We start from the raw sequence: 17,707 nt of genomic DNA on the forward strand, positions 1-17,707 counted from the left end.
AGAAAATAATTTTTTCATTAAGCTGCAACTAGCCTAAGAGTGCGCTGATAGATTCCCGATTACCTCAAAACTGATGCAAAGGTGAGATAATACTACGTTTGACCGCCATTTCATATGAAATTCCAATTACTGTCCTGAATAACATCCTAGCTGGTTTGTGTTGCCAGGACTTAAGTATTAAATTAACTTCATTAACAGTTTTAAAATCATTGCACAAAGAAACAAAACCTATTTTTAGGTCAAATAGGCATTGCATGCATATATTTGGTGCCATTTTTGGGTACTGGAGTATCTTACTCTGCAGCTGCACAGTGAAATATTGATATGGAGCAGAATTATCCACATGCCTCACTTACCACACTTAGATACTGGACAGCAAGGGTCACTGTCACTTTTCTTGACTACTGGCACAAAACCTTGGCCTTTGCATACTACTGGTGGTAATGATGAGCATTTATGGGGTTTGCAGACAATGCTCAATGTTGTATTGTCGCAGGAACAGTCTTGACAATTGTCTTGCCACGTTTCGCCAACCTATCGTAAATACATAAAGTTGTGTTAGGAAATCAACATGCAGGATCAAACTGAAATGAATGCTAAACGTAGTGACAGATATTATTTGATCAACAAAAGAACATACCTGTCTATGTTTTCCATCAGGTCCTATACAATCTATTAGATTAAAACAGATAACAAATAATGTTTTATTAACTGCTGTTGCATCAAAGTTCATTAAATACTAAATAATCAAAAGAGAAAGAAAATATAAAACTTATTCAGAGAGGTAAGAATAAGTGATTACCAGTCAGGAGATGCAAAGACTAGTCCAGGCCATAAGGAGGCCAGAATAAAGGACAAAAGGGCTCAGAGACATGGAAGGCCATAAGGTGACCCCAAGTATGGGGTCGAGCATGTTAGGTGGTGACTAACATGACATCCCCACTGGTACCACCCAATTACCTAGTAATCAGCTCATTAACAGCTGACAATCAGCAGAGAGTATCTTGCCCTATCACAAGCCCCAACACTGGTGACTGAGACTGTAGCTTCCTGGGCCCTAACATCCTTCAAGATGACTGCGCAGGAGATTGGGTGGTAAGAAGGTAAGTCTTTTTGTTTCTTCTAGGCAAGGGATGGGGGGGCCACAGAAGGATAGACATCAGAACCAAGGACAGAGGTGTGACATACAGAGGCCAACCATTACATTGGACTCTGAGGGGTGCTGAGGGTTGCGAGGTAAAGAATTATAAAATCAGGAGGCGAATGCATAGGGTGAATAGCTAAGAACGTTTCCCCATGGTAGGAGAGTCTAAAACTAGATGGCATAGTTATAAGGTGAGACGGAAAAGATTTAAAAAGGTCAGAGAGTCTACGTTTTCATGCAGAGGGTGGTGCATTGTGTGGAATGAACTGCCAGAGGAAGTGGTGGAGGCTGGTACAATTGGAACATTTAAAAAGCATCTGGATGGGTATATGAATAGGAAAGGTTTAGAGGGATATGGGCCAAATACTGACAAATGCACTAAGATCCGTTCAGCATATGTAGTCAGCACAGATGAGTTGGAATGAAGCATTTGTTTCCATGCTGTATAACTCTATGACTCTGACTGATGGATGGAGCAGCTAGAGCCACCACCCAAACCAGCAGACAGGTTGCCATGGTTTCCCAATCAAGAAACCAACCATCCTTTTTACCCACCAGAGGAGCAGATGATGGGGAGGTTGTGGGTTGAGACCCTTAAAAGTCCATTAGTTGCATGTTTACAGACTTAATTCCTGGCAAATTCTAAAGATCCCAGTAGACCTTCTTGCCTAGCACTGAATTGCTGAGGTGACAAGAAGGGGATAAGTTTCTGTCTAGGGTCAACTTGTTACATTATTTCTCCTTGCCATCCCTAACATTTTCCCCAGAGATGAAAAAGCTGTGCCCCCGTGTAATCTTTAACACTGAAGACAGATTTACCTGTCTAATTGGGGAACCCGTGCTGTGCAAGACTGTGCAAGGCTCTCCAAATATATGGTTACTGAGATTTGCACAATAATGGCAGAAGATCTTTCACCTTAAAGCTCTACTTGCTTTACCCAGCCAGGAGCCATCAAAGGCACTGTGGCTACTGCATTACCATTGTCTGTGGTCTCCGTGACCCCTCAAACAAGGTCAGTCAAGTGAGATTTTCCCTTTCACAATCCACACAGGCCATTCTTTATAATTTTTCTTATCTTAACATGTCTTTTTATTGGTTTCTTACATAGGGATTTTGCTAATTTCTCTACCAATGATGTGAGCCTGATTGATCGATTATTCCCTGGATATGTAATGTCGCATTTCCTAAATATAGAAATTACATGAGCTATTTACCAGTGATGTGGTATGACACCTTTTTTTCATGTCTTACGACATATTAAGGATGTTGCATTGTGGGACAGGCAATTTTTGCAATTGAGCAGTGTACCACATATTGCTGATTTAATGTACAGCCTTCATCTCTGCAGCTTTTATATCACTATTTAATTATGGCAATGTAGATGTGCCTCCAGTACTTACAGTCACATTTATACTGGTAACAACAGCCAGATTCATCATAAACTCTTTTCGGTTGCAGTCCATTTTGACAGGTAACTGGTTTAATCGGTGGACACTTCAGTGGAACCACAGAAATGGTGTTGTTTCCTATACAGATTCCTACTGTACAATTTTCAATCCTCCAAGTTTCATTCACCTGTGGTTTGTAGGGAGAAAAGGAAAAGACATCAAGTTTTAGAAGCATTACAGAATTCCCATAGCTGAAGAGGGAGAAGACCGGGACTCAGGAGAGAGTTGGGGTAATGTGAGCTGCTCTTGGTTTTGAGATTTTTTTTCAGTGCTCAGCTGGATTACTCACTTCCTTGAGTCAGGAATTGCTGTTTTTAGAGGTTTTGTATTGTTTTTGAAAATTAAAAAACAAGACAAGCAAAAATATTTTAAAACGGAGCAAGGAAAGAGCTTTTCAGGAGACTGACAATGTGGCAAGGTTGGAGAATGGCATAAGATCAGATTTATATGATAAGCTGCGAATCAGTGATGTTTCATAGCTGCCAGACTGAGAATCAGTGCAGTTTCATAGCTGCCAGACTGAGAATCAGTGCAGTTTCATATCAGCCAGACTGAGAATCAGTGCAGTTTCATAGCTGCCAGACTGAGAATCAGTGCAGTTTCATATCAGCCAGACTGAGAATCAGTGCAGTTTCATATCAGCCAGACTGAGAATCAGTGCAGTTTCATAGCTGTCAGACTGAGAATCAGTGCAGTTTCACAGCTGTCAGATGAGAATCAGTGCAGTTTCATAGCTGTCAGACTGAGAATCAGTGTAGTTTCATAGCTCTCAGACTGAGAATCAGTGCAGTTTCATAGCTGTCAGACTGAGAATCAGTGCAGTTTCACAGTTGCCAGACTGAGAATCAGTGCAGTTTCACAGTTGCCAGACTGAGAATCAGAGTAATTTCACAGCTGTCAGACTGAGAATCAGTGCAGTTTCATAGCTCTCAGACTGAGAATCAGTGCAGTTTCATAGCTGTCAGACTGAGAATCAGTGCAGTTTCACAGCTGACAGACTGAGAATCAGTGCAGTTTCATAGCTGTCAGACTAAGAATCAGTGCAGTTTCACAGTTGCCAGACTGAAAATCAGTGTAGTTTCATAGCTATCAGACTGAGAATCAGTGCAGTTTCATAGCTGTCAGACTGAGAATCAGTGCAGTTTCGTAGCTGTCAGACTGAGAATCAGTGCAGTTTCACAGCTGTCAGACTGGGAATCAGTGCGGTTTCACATTTGCCAGACTGAGAATCAGTGCAGTTTCACTGCAGTCAGACTGAGATTCAGTGCAGTATCACATTTGCCAGACTGAGAATCAGTGCAGTTTCACAGCTGTCAGACTGAGAATCAGTACAGTTTCACAGCTGGGTAAAAACAATGACTGCAAATGCTGAAAACTAAATTCTGGATTAGTGGTGCTGGAAGAGCACAGCAGTTCAGGCAGCATCCAACGAGCAGCGAAATCGACGTTTCGGGCAAAAGCCCTTCATCAGGAATAAAGGCAGTGAGCCTGAAGTGTGGAGAGATAAACTAGAGGAGGGTGGGGGTGGGGAGAGAGTAGCATAGAGTACAATGGGTGAGTGGGGGAGGAGATGAAGGTGATAGGTCAAGGAGGAGAGGGTGGAGTGGATACTCACCCATTGTACTCTATGCTACTCTCTCCCCACCCCCACCCTCCTCTAGCTTATCTCTCCACGCTTCAGGCTCACTGCCTTTATTCCTGATGAAGGGCTTTTGCCCGAAATGTCGATTTCGCTGTTCGTTGGATGCTGCCTGAACTGCTGTGCTCTTCCAGCACCACTAATCCAGTTTCACAGCTGTCAGACTGAGAATCAGTGCTGTTTCACATTTGCCAGATTGAGAATCAGTGCAGTTTCATAGCTAACAGACTGAGATACAGAGTAGTTTCACAGCTGTCAGATTGAGAATCAGTGCAGTTTCTCAGCTGTCAGACAGAGATTCAGTGCAGTTTCATATCTGTCAGACTGAGAATCAGTGTAGTTTCACAGCTATCAGACTGAGAAATATGGTAGTTTCAAAGCTGTCAGAATGAGAATCAGTTCAGTTTCATAGCTTTCAGAATGAGAATCAGTTCAGTTTCATAGCTGTCAATCTGAGAATCTGAGCAGTTTCACAGCTGTCAGACTGAGAATCAGTGCAGTTTCATAGCTGTCAGACTGTGAATCAGTGCAGTTTCACAGCTGTCAATCTGAGAATCTGAGCAGTTTCACAGCTGTCAGACTGAGAATCAGTGCAGTTTCATAGCTGTCAGACTGTGAATCAGTGCAGTTTCACAGCTGTCAAAATGAGAATCAGTGCTGTTTCATAGCTCTCAGACTGAGAATCAGTGCAGTTTCATAGCTCTCAGACTGAGAATCAGTGCAGTTTCACAGCTGTCAAAATGAGAATCAGTGCTGTTTCATAGCTCTCAGACTGAGAATCAGTGCAGTTTCACAGCTGTCAGACTGAGAATCAGTGCTGTTTCATAGCTGTCAGACTGAGAATCAGTGCAGTTTCATGGCTGTCAGACTCAGAATCAGTGCAGTTTAACAGCTATCAGACTGAGAATTATGGTAGTTTCAAAGCTGTCAGAATGAGAATCAGTTCAGTTTCATAGCTTTCAGACTGAGAATCAGTGCAGCTTCATAGCTGTCAGACTGAGAATTAGAGTAATTCCTCAGCTGTCAGACTGAAAATCAGTGCAGTTTCACAGTTGCCAGACTGAGAATCAGAGTAATTTCACAGCAGTCAGACTGAGAATCAGTGCAGTTTCATAGCTGTCAGACTGAGAATCAGTGCAGTTTCATATCTGTCAGACTGAGAATCAGTGTAGTTTCACAGCTATCAGACTGAGAATTATGGTAGTTTCAAAGCTGTCAGAATGAGAATCAGTTCAGTTTCATAGCTTTCAGACTGAGAATCAGTGCAGTTTCATAGCTGTCAGACTGCGAATCAGTGCAGTTTCACAGCTATCAGACTAAGAATCAGTGCAGTTTCATAGCTGTCAGACTGAGAATCAGTGCAGTTTAACAGCTGTCAGACTGAGAATTAGAGTAACTTCTCAGCCATCAGACTGAAAATCAGTGCAGTTTCACAGTTGCCAGACTGAGAATCAGAGTAATTTCACAGCAGTCAGACTGAGAATCAGTGCAGTTACACAGCTGTCAGACTGAGAATCAGTGCAGTTTCATATCTGTCAGACTGAGAATCAGTGTAGTTTCACAGCTATCAGACTGAGAATTATGGTAGTTTCAAAGCTGTCAGAATGAGAATCAGTTCAGTTTCATAGCTGTCAATCTGAGAATCTGAGCAGTTTCACAGCTATAGGACTGAGAATCAGTGCAGATTCAGAGTTGTCAGACTGAGAATCAATGCAGTTTCATAGCTGTCAGACTGAGTATCAGTGCAGTTTCACAGCTCTCAGACTGAGAATCAGTGCAGTTTCATAGCTGTCAGACTGAGTATCAGTGCAGTTTCACAGCTGTCAAAATGAGAATCAGTGCGGTTTCATAGCTCTCAGACTGAGAATCACTGCATTTTTACAGCTATCAGACTGAGAATCAGTGTTGTTTCCTAGCTCTCAGACTGAGAATCAGTGCAGTTTACAGCTATCAGACTGAGAATCAGTGCTGTTTTGTAGCTCTCAGACTGAGAATCAGTGCTGTTTCATAGCTCTCAGACTGAGAATCAGTGCAGTTTCATGGCTGTCAGACTCAGAATCAGTGCAGTTTCATAGCTGTCAGACTGAGAATCAGTGCAGTTTAACAGCTGTCAGACTGAGAATTAGAATAATTTCACAGCAGTCAGACTGAGAATCAGTACTGTTTCACAACTGTCAGACTGAGAATCAGTGCAGTTTCATAGCTGTCAGACTGCGAATCAGTGCAGTTTAACAGCTGTCAGACTGAGAATTAGAGTAACTTCTCAGCCATCAGACTGAAAATCAGTGCAGTTTCACAGTTGCCAGACTGAGAATCAGAGTAATTTCACAGCAGTCAGACTGAGAATCAGTGCAGTTACACAGCTGTCAGACTGAGAATCAGTGCAGTTTCATATCTGTCAGACTGAGAATCAGTGTAGTTTCACAGCTATCAGACTGAGAATTATGGTAGTTTCAAAGCTGTCAGAACGAGAATCAGTTCAGTTTCATAGCTGTCAATCTGAGAATCTGAGCAGTTTCACACCTATAGGACTGAGAATCAGTGCAGATTCAGAGTTGTCAGACTGAGAATCAGTGCAGTTTCATAGCTGTCAGACTGAGTATCAGTGCAGTTTCACAGCTCTCAGACTGAGAATCAGTGCAGATTCAGAGTTGTCAGACTGAGAATCAGTGCAGATTCAGAGTTGTCAGACTGAGAATCAGTGCAGTTTCATAGCTGTCAGACTGAGTATCAGTGCAGTTTCACAGCTCTCAGACTGAGAATCAGTGCAGTTTCATAGCTGTCAGACTGAGTATCAGTGCAGTTTCACAGCTGTCAAAATGAGAATCAGTGCTGTTTCATAGCTCTCAGACAGAATCACTGCATTTTTACAGCTATCAGACTGAGAATCAGTGTTGTTTCCTCGCTCTCAGACTGAGAATCAGTGCAGTTTACAGCTGTCAGACTCAGAATCAGTGCAGTTTAACAGCTGTCAGACTGAGACTTAGAGTAATTCCTCAGCTGTCAGACTGAAAATCAGTGCAGTTTCACAGTTGCCAGACTGAGAATCAGAGTAATTTCACAGCAGTCAGACTGAGAATCAGTACTGTTTCACAACTGTCAGACTGAGAATCAGTGCAGTTTCATAGCTGTCAGACTGAGAATCAGTGCAGTTTCATAGCTGTCAGACTGCGAATCAGTGCAGTTTTACGGCTATCAGACTAAGAATCAGTGCAGTTTCATAGCTGTCAGACTGAGAATCAGTGCAGTTTAACAGCTGTCAGACTGAGAATTAGAGTAACTTCTCAGCCATCAGACTGAAAATCAGTGCAGTTTCACAGTTGCCAGACTGAGAATCAGAGTAATTTCACAGCAGTCAGACTGAGAATCAGTACTGTTTCACAACTGTCAGACTGAGAATCAGTGCAGTTTCATAGCTGTCAGACTGAGAATCAGTGCAGTTTACAGCTATCAGACTGAGAATCAGTGCTGTTTTGTAGCTCTCAGACTGAGAATCAGTGCTGTTTCATAGCTCTCAGACTGAGAATCAGTGCAGTTTCATGGCTGTCAGACTCAGAATCAGTGCAGTTTCATAGCTGTCAGACTGAGAATCAGTGCAGTTTAACAGCTGTCAGACTGAGAATTAGAATAATTTCACAGCAGTCAGACTGAGAATCAGTACTGTTTCACAACTGTCAGACTGAGAATCAGTGCAGTTTCATAGCTGTCAGACTGCGAATCAGTGCAGTTTCACAGCAGTCAGACTGAGAATTAGAGTAACTTCTCAGCCATCAGACTGAAAATCAGTGCAGTTTCACAGTTGCCAGACTGAGAATCAGAGTAATTTCACAGCAGTCAGACTGAGAATCAGTGCAGTTACACAGCTGTCAGACTGAGAATCAGTGCAGTTTCATATCTGTCAGACTGAGAATCAGTGTAGTTTCACAGCTATCAGACTGAGAATTATGGTAGTTTCAAAGCTGTCAGAACGAGAATCAGTTCAGTTTCATAGCTGTCAATCTGAGAATCTGAGCAGTTTCACACCTATAGGACTGAGAATCAGTGCAGATTCAGAGTTGTCAGACTGAGAATCAGTGCAGTTTCATAGCTGTCAGACTGAGTATCAGTGCAGTTTCACAGCTCTCAGACTGAGAATCAGTACTGTTTCACAACTGTCAGACTGAGAATCAGTGCAGTTTCATAGCTGTCAGACTGAGAATCAGTGCAGTTACACAGCTGTCAGACTGAGAATCAGTGCAGTTTCATATCTGTCAGACTGAGAATCAGTGTAGTTTCACAGCTATCAGACTGAGAATTATGGTAGTTTCAAGCTGTCAGAATGAGAATCAGTTCAGTTTCATAGCTTTCAGAATGAGAATCAGTTCAGTTTCATAGCTGTCAATCTGAGAATCTGAGCAGTTTCACAGCTATAGGACTGAGAATCAGTGCAGATTCAGAGTTGTCAGACTGAGAATCAGTGCAGCTTCATAGCTGTCAGACTGCGAATCAGTGCAGTTGCACAGCTATCAGACTGAGAATCAGTGCAGTTTCATAGCTGTCAGACTGAGAATCAGTGCAGTTTCATAGCTGTCAGACTGAGAATCAGTGCAGTTTCACAGCTGTCAAAATGTGAATCAGTGCTGTTTCATAGCTCTCAGACTGAGAATCACTGCATTTTCACAGCTATCAGACTGAGAATCAGTGTTGTTTCGTAGCTCTCAGACTGAGAATCAGTGCAGTTTACAGCTATCAGACTGAGAATCAGTGCTGTTTCATAGCTCTCAGACTGAGAATCAGTGCAGTTTCATAGCTGTCAGACTGAAAATCAGTGCAGTTTCACAGTTGCCAGACTGAGAATCAGAGTAATTTCACAGCAGTCAGACTGAGAATCAGTACTGTTTCACATCTGTCAGACTGAGAATCAGTGCAGTTTCATAGCTGTCAGACTGAGAATCAGTACTGTTTCACAACTGTCAGACTGAGAATCAGTGCAGTTTCATAGCTGTCAGACTGAGAATCAGTGCAGTTACACAGCTGTCAGACTGAGAATCAGTGCAGTTTCAAATCTGTCAGACTGAGAATCAGTGCAGTTTCACAGCTATCAGACTGAGAATTATGGTAGTTTCAAAGCTGTCAGAATGAGAATCAGTTCAGTTTCATAGCTGTCAGACTGCGAATCAGTGCAGTTTCATAGCTATCAGATTTAGAATCAGTGCAATTTCATAGCTGTCAGACTGAGAATCAGTGCAGTTTCACAGCTGTCAGACTGAGAATCACTGCATTTTCACAGCTATCAGACTGAGAATCAGTGCTGTTTTATAGCTCTCAGACTGAGAATCAGTGCAGTTTCACAGCTGTCAGACTGAGAATCAGTGCTGTTTCATAGCTCTCAGACTGAGAATCAGTGCAGTTTCACCGCTATCAGACTGAGAATCCGTGCAGTTACACAGCTGTCAGACTGAGAAACCGTCTAGTTTCATGGTTGTCAGACTTAGAATCAGTGCAGTTTCATATCTGTCAGACTGAGAATCAGTGCAGTTTCACAGCAGTCAGACTGAGAATCAGTGCAGTTTCACAGCTGTCAGACTGAGAATCAGAGCAGTTTCACAGTTGCCAGACTGAGAATCAGAGTAATTTCACAGCAGTCTGATTGAGAATCAGTACTGTTTCACAACTGTCAGACTGAGAATCAGTGCAGTTTCATAGCTGTCAAAATGAGAATCAGTGCAGTTTCATAGCTGTCAAAATGAGAATCAGCGCAGTTTCATAGCTCTCAGACTGAGAATCACTGCATTTTCACAGCTATCAGACTGAGAATCAGTGTTGTTTCATAGCTCTCAGACTGAGAATCAGTGCAGTTTACAGCTATCAGACTGAGAATCAGTGCTGTTTTATAGCTCTCAGACTGAGAATCAGTGCAGTTTCACAGCTGTCAGACTGAGAATCAGTGCAGTTTCATAGCTGTCAGACTGAGTATCAGTGCAGTGTCACAGCTGTCAAAATGAGAATCAGTGCTGTTTCATAGCTCTCAGACTGAGAATCAGTGCAGTTTCACAGCTGTCATACTGAGAATCAGTGCAGTTTCATAGCTGTCAGACTGAGTATCAGTGCAGTGTCACAGCTGTCAAAATGAGAATCATGCTGTTTCATAGCTCTCAGACTGAGAATCACTGCAGTTTCACAGCTGTCAGACTGAGAATCAGTGTTGTTTCATAGCTCTCAGACTGAGAATCAGTGCAGTTTACAGCTATCAGACTGAAAATCAATGTAGTTTCATAGCTATCAGACTGAGAATCAGTGCAGTTTCACAGCTATCAGACTGAGAATCCGTGCAGTTACACAGCTGTCAGACTAAGAAACCGTCTAGTTTCATGGTTGTGAGACTGAGAATTAGTGCAGATTCATATCTGTCAGACTGAGAATCAGTGTAGTTTCACTGCTGTCAGACTGAGAATCAGTGCAGTTTCATAGCTGTCCGACTGAGAATCAGTGCAGTTTCATAGCTGTCAGACTGAGAATCAGTGCAGTTTCATAGCTGTCAGACTGAGAATCAGTGCGGTTTTATAGCTGTCAGACTGAGAATCAGTGCAGTTTCATAGCTGTCAATCTGAGAATCTGAGCAGTTTCACAGCTATCAGACTGAGAATCAGTGCAGATACATTGCTGTCAGACTGAGAATCAGTGCAGTTTCATAGCTGTCAGACTGCGAATCAGTGCAGTTTCACAGCTACCAGACTGAGAATCAGTGCAGTTTCATAGCTGCCAGACTGAGAATCAGTGCAGTTTTATAGCTGTCATACCGAGAATCAGTGCAGTTACACAGCTGTCAGACTGAGAATCAGTGCAGTTTCATATCTGTCAGACTGAGAATCAGTGCAGTTTCACAGCAGTCAGACTGAGAATCAGTGCAGTTTCACAGCTGTCAGACTGAGAATCAGAGCAGTTTCACAGTTGCCAGACTGAGAATCAGAGTAATTTCACAGCAGTCTGATTGAGAATCAGTACTGTTTCACAACTGTCAGACTGAGAATCAGTGCTGTTTCATTGCTGTCAGACGAAGAATCAGTGCAGTTTCACAGTTGCCAGACTGAAAATCAGTGCAGTTTCATAGCTATCAGACATGAGAATCAGTGCAGTTTCATAGCTGTCAGAATGAGAATCAGTGCGGTTTTATAGCTGTCAGAATGAGAATCAGTGCAGTTACACAGCTGTCAGACTGAGAATCAGTGCAGTTTCATAACTGTCAGACTGAGAATCAGTGTAGTTTCACAGCTATCAGACTGAGAATTATGGTCAGAATGAGAATCAGTTCAGTTTCATAGCTTTCAGAATGAGACTCAGTTCAGTATCATAGCTGTCAATCTGAGAATCTGAGCAGTTTCACAGCTATCAGACTGAGAATCAGTGCAGATTCATAGCTGTCAGACTGAGAATCAGTGCAGTTTCATAGCTGTCAGACTGAGAATTATGGTAGTTTCAAAGCTGTCAGACTGAGTATCAGTGCAGTTTCACAGCTGTCAAAATGAGAATCAGTGCTTGTTTCATAGCTCTCAGACTGAGAATCACTGCATTTTCACAGCTATCAGACTGAGAATCAGTGCAGTTTACAGCTATCAGACTGAGAATCAGTGTTGTTTTATAGCTCTCAGACTGAGAATCAGTGCAGTTTCACAGCTGTCAGACTGAGAATCAGTGCTGTTTCATAGCTCTCAGACTGAGAATCAGTGCAGTTTCACAGCTGTCAGACTGAGAATCAGTGCTTGTTTCATAGCTCTCAGACTGAGAATCAGTGCAGTTTCACCGCTATCAGACTGAGAATCCGTGCAGTTACACAGCTGTCAGACTGAGAAACCGTCTAGTTTCATGGTTGTCAGACTTAGAATCAGTGCAGTTTCATATCTGTCAGACTGAGAATCAGTGTAGTATCACTGCTGTCAGACTGAGAATCAGTGCAGTTTCATAGCTGTCTGACTGAGAATCAGTGCAGTTTCATAGCTGTCAGACTGAGAATCAGTGCAGTTTCATAGCTGTCAGACTGAGAATCAGTGCGGTTTTATAGCTGTCAGACTGAGAATCAGTGCAGTTACACAGCTATCAGACTGAGAAACCGTCTAGTTTCATGGTTGTCAGACTTAGAATCAGTGCAGTTTCATATCTGTCAGACTGAGAATCAGTGTAGTATCACTGCTGTCAGACTGAGAATCAGTGCAGTTTCATAGCTGTCAGGCTGAGAATCAGTGCAGTTTCATATCTGTCAGACTGAGAATCAGTGCAGTTTCATATCTGTCAGACTGAGAATCAGTGCAGTTTCATAGCTGTCAATCTGAGAATCTGAGCAGTTTCACAGCTATCAGACTGAGAATCAGTGCAGTTTCATAGCTGTCCGACTGAGAATCAGTGCAGTTTCACAGCTATCAGACTGAGAATCAGTGCAGTTTCATAGCTGTCAGGCTGAGAATCAGTGCAGTTTCATATCTGTCAGACTGAGAATCAGTGCAGTTTCATAGCTGTCAATCTGAGAATCTGAGCAGTTTCACAGCTATCAGACTGAGAATCAGTTCAGTTTCATAGCTGTCAATCTGAGAATCTGAGCAGTTTCACAGCTATCAGACTGAGAATCAGTGCAGTTTCATAGCTGTCCGACTGAGAATCAGTGCAGTTTCATAGCTGTCAGACTGAGAATCAGTGCAGTTTCACTGCTGTCAGACTCAGAATCAGTGCAGTTTCATAGCTGTCCGACTGAGAATCTGTGCAGTTTCATAGCTGTCAGACTGAGAATCAGTGCGGTTTTATAGCTGTCAGACTGAGAATCAGTGCAGTTTCATAGCTGTCAGACTCAGAATCAGTGCAGTTTCATAGCTGTCAGACTCAGAATCAGTGCAGTTTCATAGCTGTCCGACTGAGAATCTGTGCAGTTTCATAGCTGTCAGACTGAGAATCAGTGTAGTTTCACAGCTGTCAGACTGAGAATCAGTGCAGTTTCATAGCTGTCCGACTGAGAATCTGTGCAGTTTCATAGCTGTCAGACTGAGAATCAGTGCGGTTTTATAGCTGTCAGACTGAGAATCAGTGCAGTTACACAGCTGTCAGACTGAGAATCAGTGCAGTTTCATATCGGTCAGACTAAGAATCAGTGTAGTTTCACAGCTATCAGACTGAGAATTATGGTCAGAATGAGAATCAGCTCAGTTTCATAGCTTTCAGAATGAGAATCAGTTCAGTATCATAGCTGTCAATCTGAGAATCTGAGCAGTTTCACAGCTATCAGACTGAGAATCAGTGCAGATTCATAGCTGTCAGACTGAGAATCAGTGCAGTTTCATAGCTGTCAGACTGCGAATCAGTGCAGTTTCACAGCTACCAGACTGAGAATCAGTGCAGTTTCATATCTGTCAGACTGAGAATCAGTGCAGTTTCACAGCAGTCAGACTGAGAATCAGTGCAGTTTCACAGCTGTCAGACTGAGAATCAGAGCAGTTTCAGTTGCCAGACTGAGAATCTGAGTAATTTCACAGCAGTCTGATTGAGAATCAGTACAGTTTCACAACTGTCAGACTGAGAATCAGTGCTGTTTCATAGCTGTCAGACGAAGAATCAGTGCAGTTTCACAGTTGCCAGACGGAAAATCAGTGTAGTTTCATAGCTATCAGACTGAGAATCAGTGCCGTTTCATAGCTGTCAGACTGAGAATCAGTGCGGTTTTATAGCTGTCAGACTGAGAATCAGTGCAGTTACACAGCTGTCAGAATGAGAATCAGTGCAGTTTCATATCGGTCAGACTGAGAATCAGTGTAGTTTCACAGCTATCAGACTGAGAATTATGGTCAGAATGAGAATCAGCTCAGTTTCATAGCTTTCAGAATGAGAATCAGTGCAGATTCATAGCTGTCAGACTGAGAATCAGTGCAGTTTCATAGCTGTCAGACTGCGAATCAGTGCAGTTTCACAGCTACCAGACTGAGAATCAGTGCAGTTTCATATCTGTCAGACTGAGAATCAGTGCAGTTTCACAGCAGTCAGACTGAGAATCAGTGCAGTTTCACAGCTGTCAGACTGAGAATCAGAGCAGTTTCACAGTTGCCAGACTGAGAATCAGAGTAATTTCACAGCAGTCTGATTGAGAATCAGTACTGTTTCACAACTGTCAGACTGAGAATCAGTGCCGTTTCATAGCTGTCAGACGAAGAATCAGTACAGTTTCACAGTTGCCAGACTGAAAATCAGTGTAGTTTCATAGCTATCAGACTGAGAATCAGTGCAATTTCATAGCTGTCAGACTGAGAATCAGTACGGTTTTATAGCTGTCAGACTGAGAATCAGTGCAGTTACACAGCTGTCAGACTGAGAATCAGTGCAGTTTCAAATCTGTCAGACTGAGAATCAGTGTAGTTTCACAGCTATCAGACTGAGAATTATGGTAGTTTCAAAGCTGTCAGAATGAGAATCAGTTCAGTTTCATAGCTTTCAGAATGAGAATCAGTTCAGTTTCATCGCTTTCAGAATGAGAATCAGTTCAGTATCATAGCTGTCAATCTGAGAATCTGAGCAGTTTCACAGCTATCAGACTGAGAATCAGTGCAGATTCATAGCTGTCAGACTGAGAATGAGTGCATTTTCATAGCTGTCAGACTGAGAATCAGTGCAGTTTCACAGCTATCAGACTGAGAATCAGTGCAGTTTCATAGCTGTCAGACTGAGAATCAGTGCAGTTTCATAGCTGTCAGACTGAGAATCAGTGCGGTTTTATAGCTGTCAGACTGAGAATCAGTGCAGTTACACAGCTGTCAGACTGAGAATCAGTGCAGTTTCATAGCTGTCAATCTGAGAATCTGAGCACTTTCACAGCAGTCAGACTGAGAAACAGTGCAGTTTCACAGTTGCCAGACTGAGAATCAGTGTAATTTCACAGCAGTCTGATTGAGAATCAGTCCTGTTTCACAACTGTCAGTCTGAGAATCAGTTTAGTTTCTCAGCTGTCAGACTGAGAATCAGTGCAGTTTCACAGCTGTCAGACTGAGAATCAGAGCAGTTTCACAGTTGACCGACTGAGAATCAGAGTAATTTCACAGCAGTCTGATTGAGAATCAGTACTGTTTCACAACTGTCAGACTGAGAATCAGTGCAGTTTTATAGCTGTCAGACTGAGAATCAGTGCGGTTTTATAGCTGTCAGACTGAGAATCAGTGCAGTTACACAGCTGTCAGACTGAGAATCCGTGCAGTTTCATATCTGTCAGACTGAGAATCAGTGTAGTTTCACAGCTATCTGACTGAGAATTATGGTAGTTTCAAAGCTGTCAGAATGAGAATCAGTTCAGTTTCATAGCTGTCAATCTGAGTATCTGAGCAGTTTCACAGCTATCAGACTGAGAGTCAGTGCAGATTCATAGCTGTCAGACTGAGAATCAGTGCAGTTTCATAGCTGTCAGACTGAGAATCAGTGCAGTTTCATAGCTGTCAGACTGAGAATCAGTGCAGTTTCATAGCTGTCAGACTGAGAATCAGGGCAGTTTCACAGCTATCCCATTGAGAATCAGTCCTGTTTCATAGCTCTCAGACTGAGAATCAGTGCAGTTTCATAGCAGTCAGATGAGAATCAGTGCTGTTTCGTAGCTCTTAGACTGAGAATCATTGCAGTTTCGCAGCTGTCAGACTGTGAATCAATGCATTTTCACAGCTGTTAGACTGAGAATCAGTGCAGTTTCACAGCTGTCAGACTGAGAATCAGTGTAGTTTCACAGCTGTCAGACTGAGAATCAGTGCTGTTTCATAGCTCTCAGACTGAGAATCAGTGCAGTTTCATACCTGTCAGACTGGGATTCTGTGCAGTTACACAGCTATCAGACTGAGAATGAGTGCATTTTCATAGCTGTCAGACTGAGAATCCATGCTGTTTCACAGCTTTCAGACTGAGAATCATTTCAGTTTCATAGCTGTCATGCTGAGAATCAGTGCAGTTTCATACTGTCTGACTGAGAATGAGTGCATTTTCATAGCTGTCAGACTGAGAATCCATGCAGTTTCACAGCTTTCAGACTGAGAATCAGTGCAGTTTCACAGCTGTCAGGCTGAGAATCAGTGCAGTTTCATAGCTATCAGACTGAGAATCAGTGCAGTTTCATAGCTGTCAGACTGAGAATGAGTGCAGTTCAACAGCTGTCAGACTGAGAATCAGTGTAGTTTCACAGCTGTCAGACTGAGAATCAGTGCTGTTTCATAGCTCTCAGACTGAGAATCAGTGCTGTTTCATAGCTCTCAGACTGAGAATCAGTGCTGTTTCGTAGCTGTCAGACTGAGAATCAGTGCAGTTTCACAGCTGTCAGACTGGGAATCAGTGCAGTTTCATAGCTCACAGACTGAGAATCAGTGCAGTTTCACAGCTTTGAAACTGAGAATCAGTGCAGTTTCATAGCTGTCAGGCTGAGAATCGCGCATTTTCACAGCTCTCAGACTGAGAATCAGTGCAGTTTCACAGCTGTCTGACTGAGAATCAGTGCAGTTTCACAGCTGTCAGACTGGCATTCAGAGTAGTTTCACAGCTGTCAGACTGAGAATCAGGGTCGTTTCATAGCTGTCAGACTGAGAATCAGTGCAGTTTCACAGCTGTCACACTGAGAATCAGAGTATTTTCACAGCTGTCAGACTGAGAATCAGTACTGTTTCACAGCTGTCAGACTGAGAATCAGTGCAGTTTCACAGCTATCAGACTGAGAATCAGTGCAGTTTCATAGCTATCAGACTGAGAATCAGAGCAGTTTCACAGTTGCCAGACTGAGAATCAGTGTAATTTCACAGCAGTCTGATTGAGAATCAGTATTGTTTCACAACTGTCAGACTGAGAATCAGTGCAGTTTGTCAGACGAAGAATCAGTGCAGTTTCACAATTGCCAGACTGAAAATCAGTGTAGTTTCATAGCTATCAGATTGAGCATCAGTGCAGTTTCACAGCTGTCAGACTGAGAATCAGTGCAGTTTCATAGCTGTCAGACTGAGAATCAGTGCAGTTACACAGCTGTCAGACTGTTAATCAGTGCAGTTTCATATCTGTCAGACTGAGAATCAGTGTAGTTTCACAGCTATCTGTCTGAGAATTATGGTAGTTTCAAAGCTGTCAGAATGAGAATCAGTTCAGTTTCATAGCTTTCAGAATGAGAATCAGTTCAGTTTCATAGCTGTCAATCTGAGAATCTGTGCAGTTTCACCACTCTCAGACTGAGAATCAGTGCAGCTTCACCGCTGTCAGACCGAGAATCAGTGCTGTTTCACAGCTCTCAGACTGAGAATGAGTGCATTTTCATAGCTGTCAGACTGAGAATCCGTGCAGTTTCACAGCTTTCAGACTGAGAATGAGTGCATTTTCATAGCTGTCAGACTGAGAATCCGTGCAGTTTCACAGCTTTCAGACTGAGAATCAGTGCAGTTTCACAGCTGTCAGACTGAGAATCAGGGTCGTTTCATAGCTGTCAGACTGAGAATCAGTGCAGTTTCACAGCTGTC

At 42.7% G+C, this 17,707-nt stretch overlaps 1 protein-coding gene across 1 annotated transcript in view; it reads right to left on the reverse strand.

Moving 5' to 3' along the window:
• Positions 1-17,707, reverse strand: part of LOC140493876 (uncharacterized) — a 172,247-nt gene that overhangs the window by 22,777 nt on the left and 131,763 nt on the right. The window contains exons 57-59 of the mRNA XM_072592870.1: positions 2,546-2,720; positions 641-672; positions 357-534 (exon numbers count right to left, since the gene is read on the reverse strand). Coding sequence (XP_072448971.1) covers positions 357-534; positions 641-672; positions 2,546-2,720 — 385 coding nt within the window. The remainder of the gene's footprint in view (positions 1-356; positions 535-640; positions 673-2,545; positions 2,721-17,707) is intronic.

This window comes from Chiloscyllium punctatum, chromosome 22 (genome assembly GCF_047496795.1).
Source record: "Chiloscyllium punctatum isolate Juve2018m chromosome 22, sChiPun1.3, whole genome shotgun sequence".
Classification (NCBI taxonomy): domain Eukaryota; kingdom Metazoa; phylum Chordata; class Chondrichthyes; order Orectolobiformes; family Hemiscylliidae; genus Chiloscyllium; species Chiloscyllium punctatum.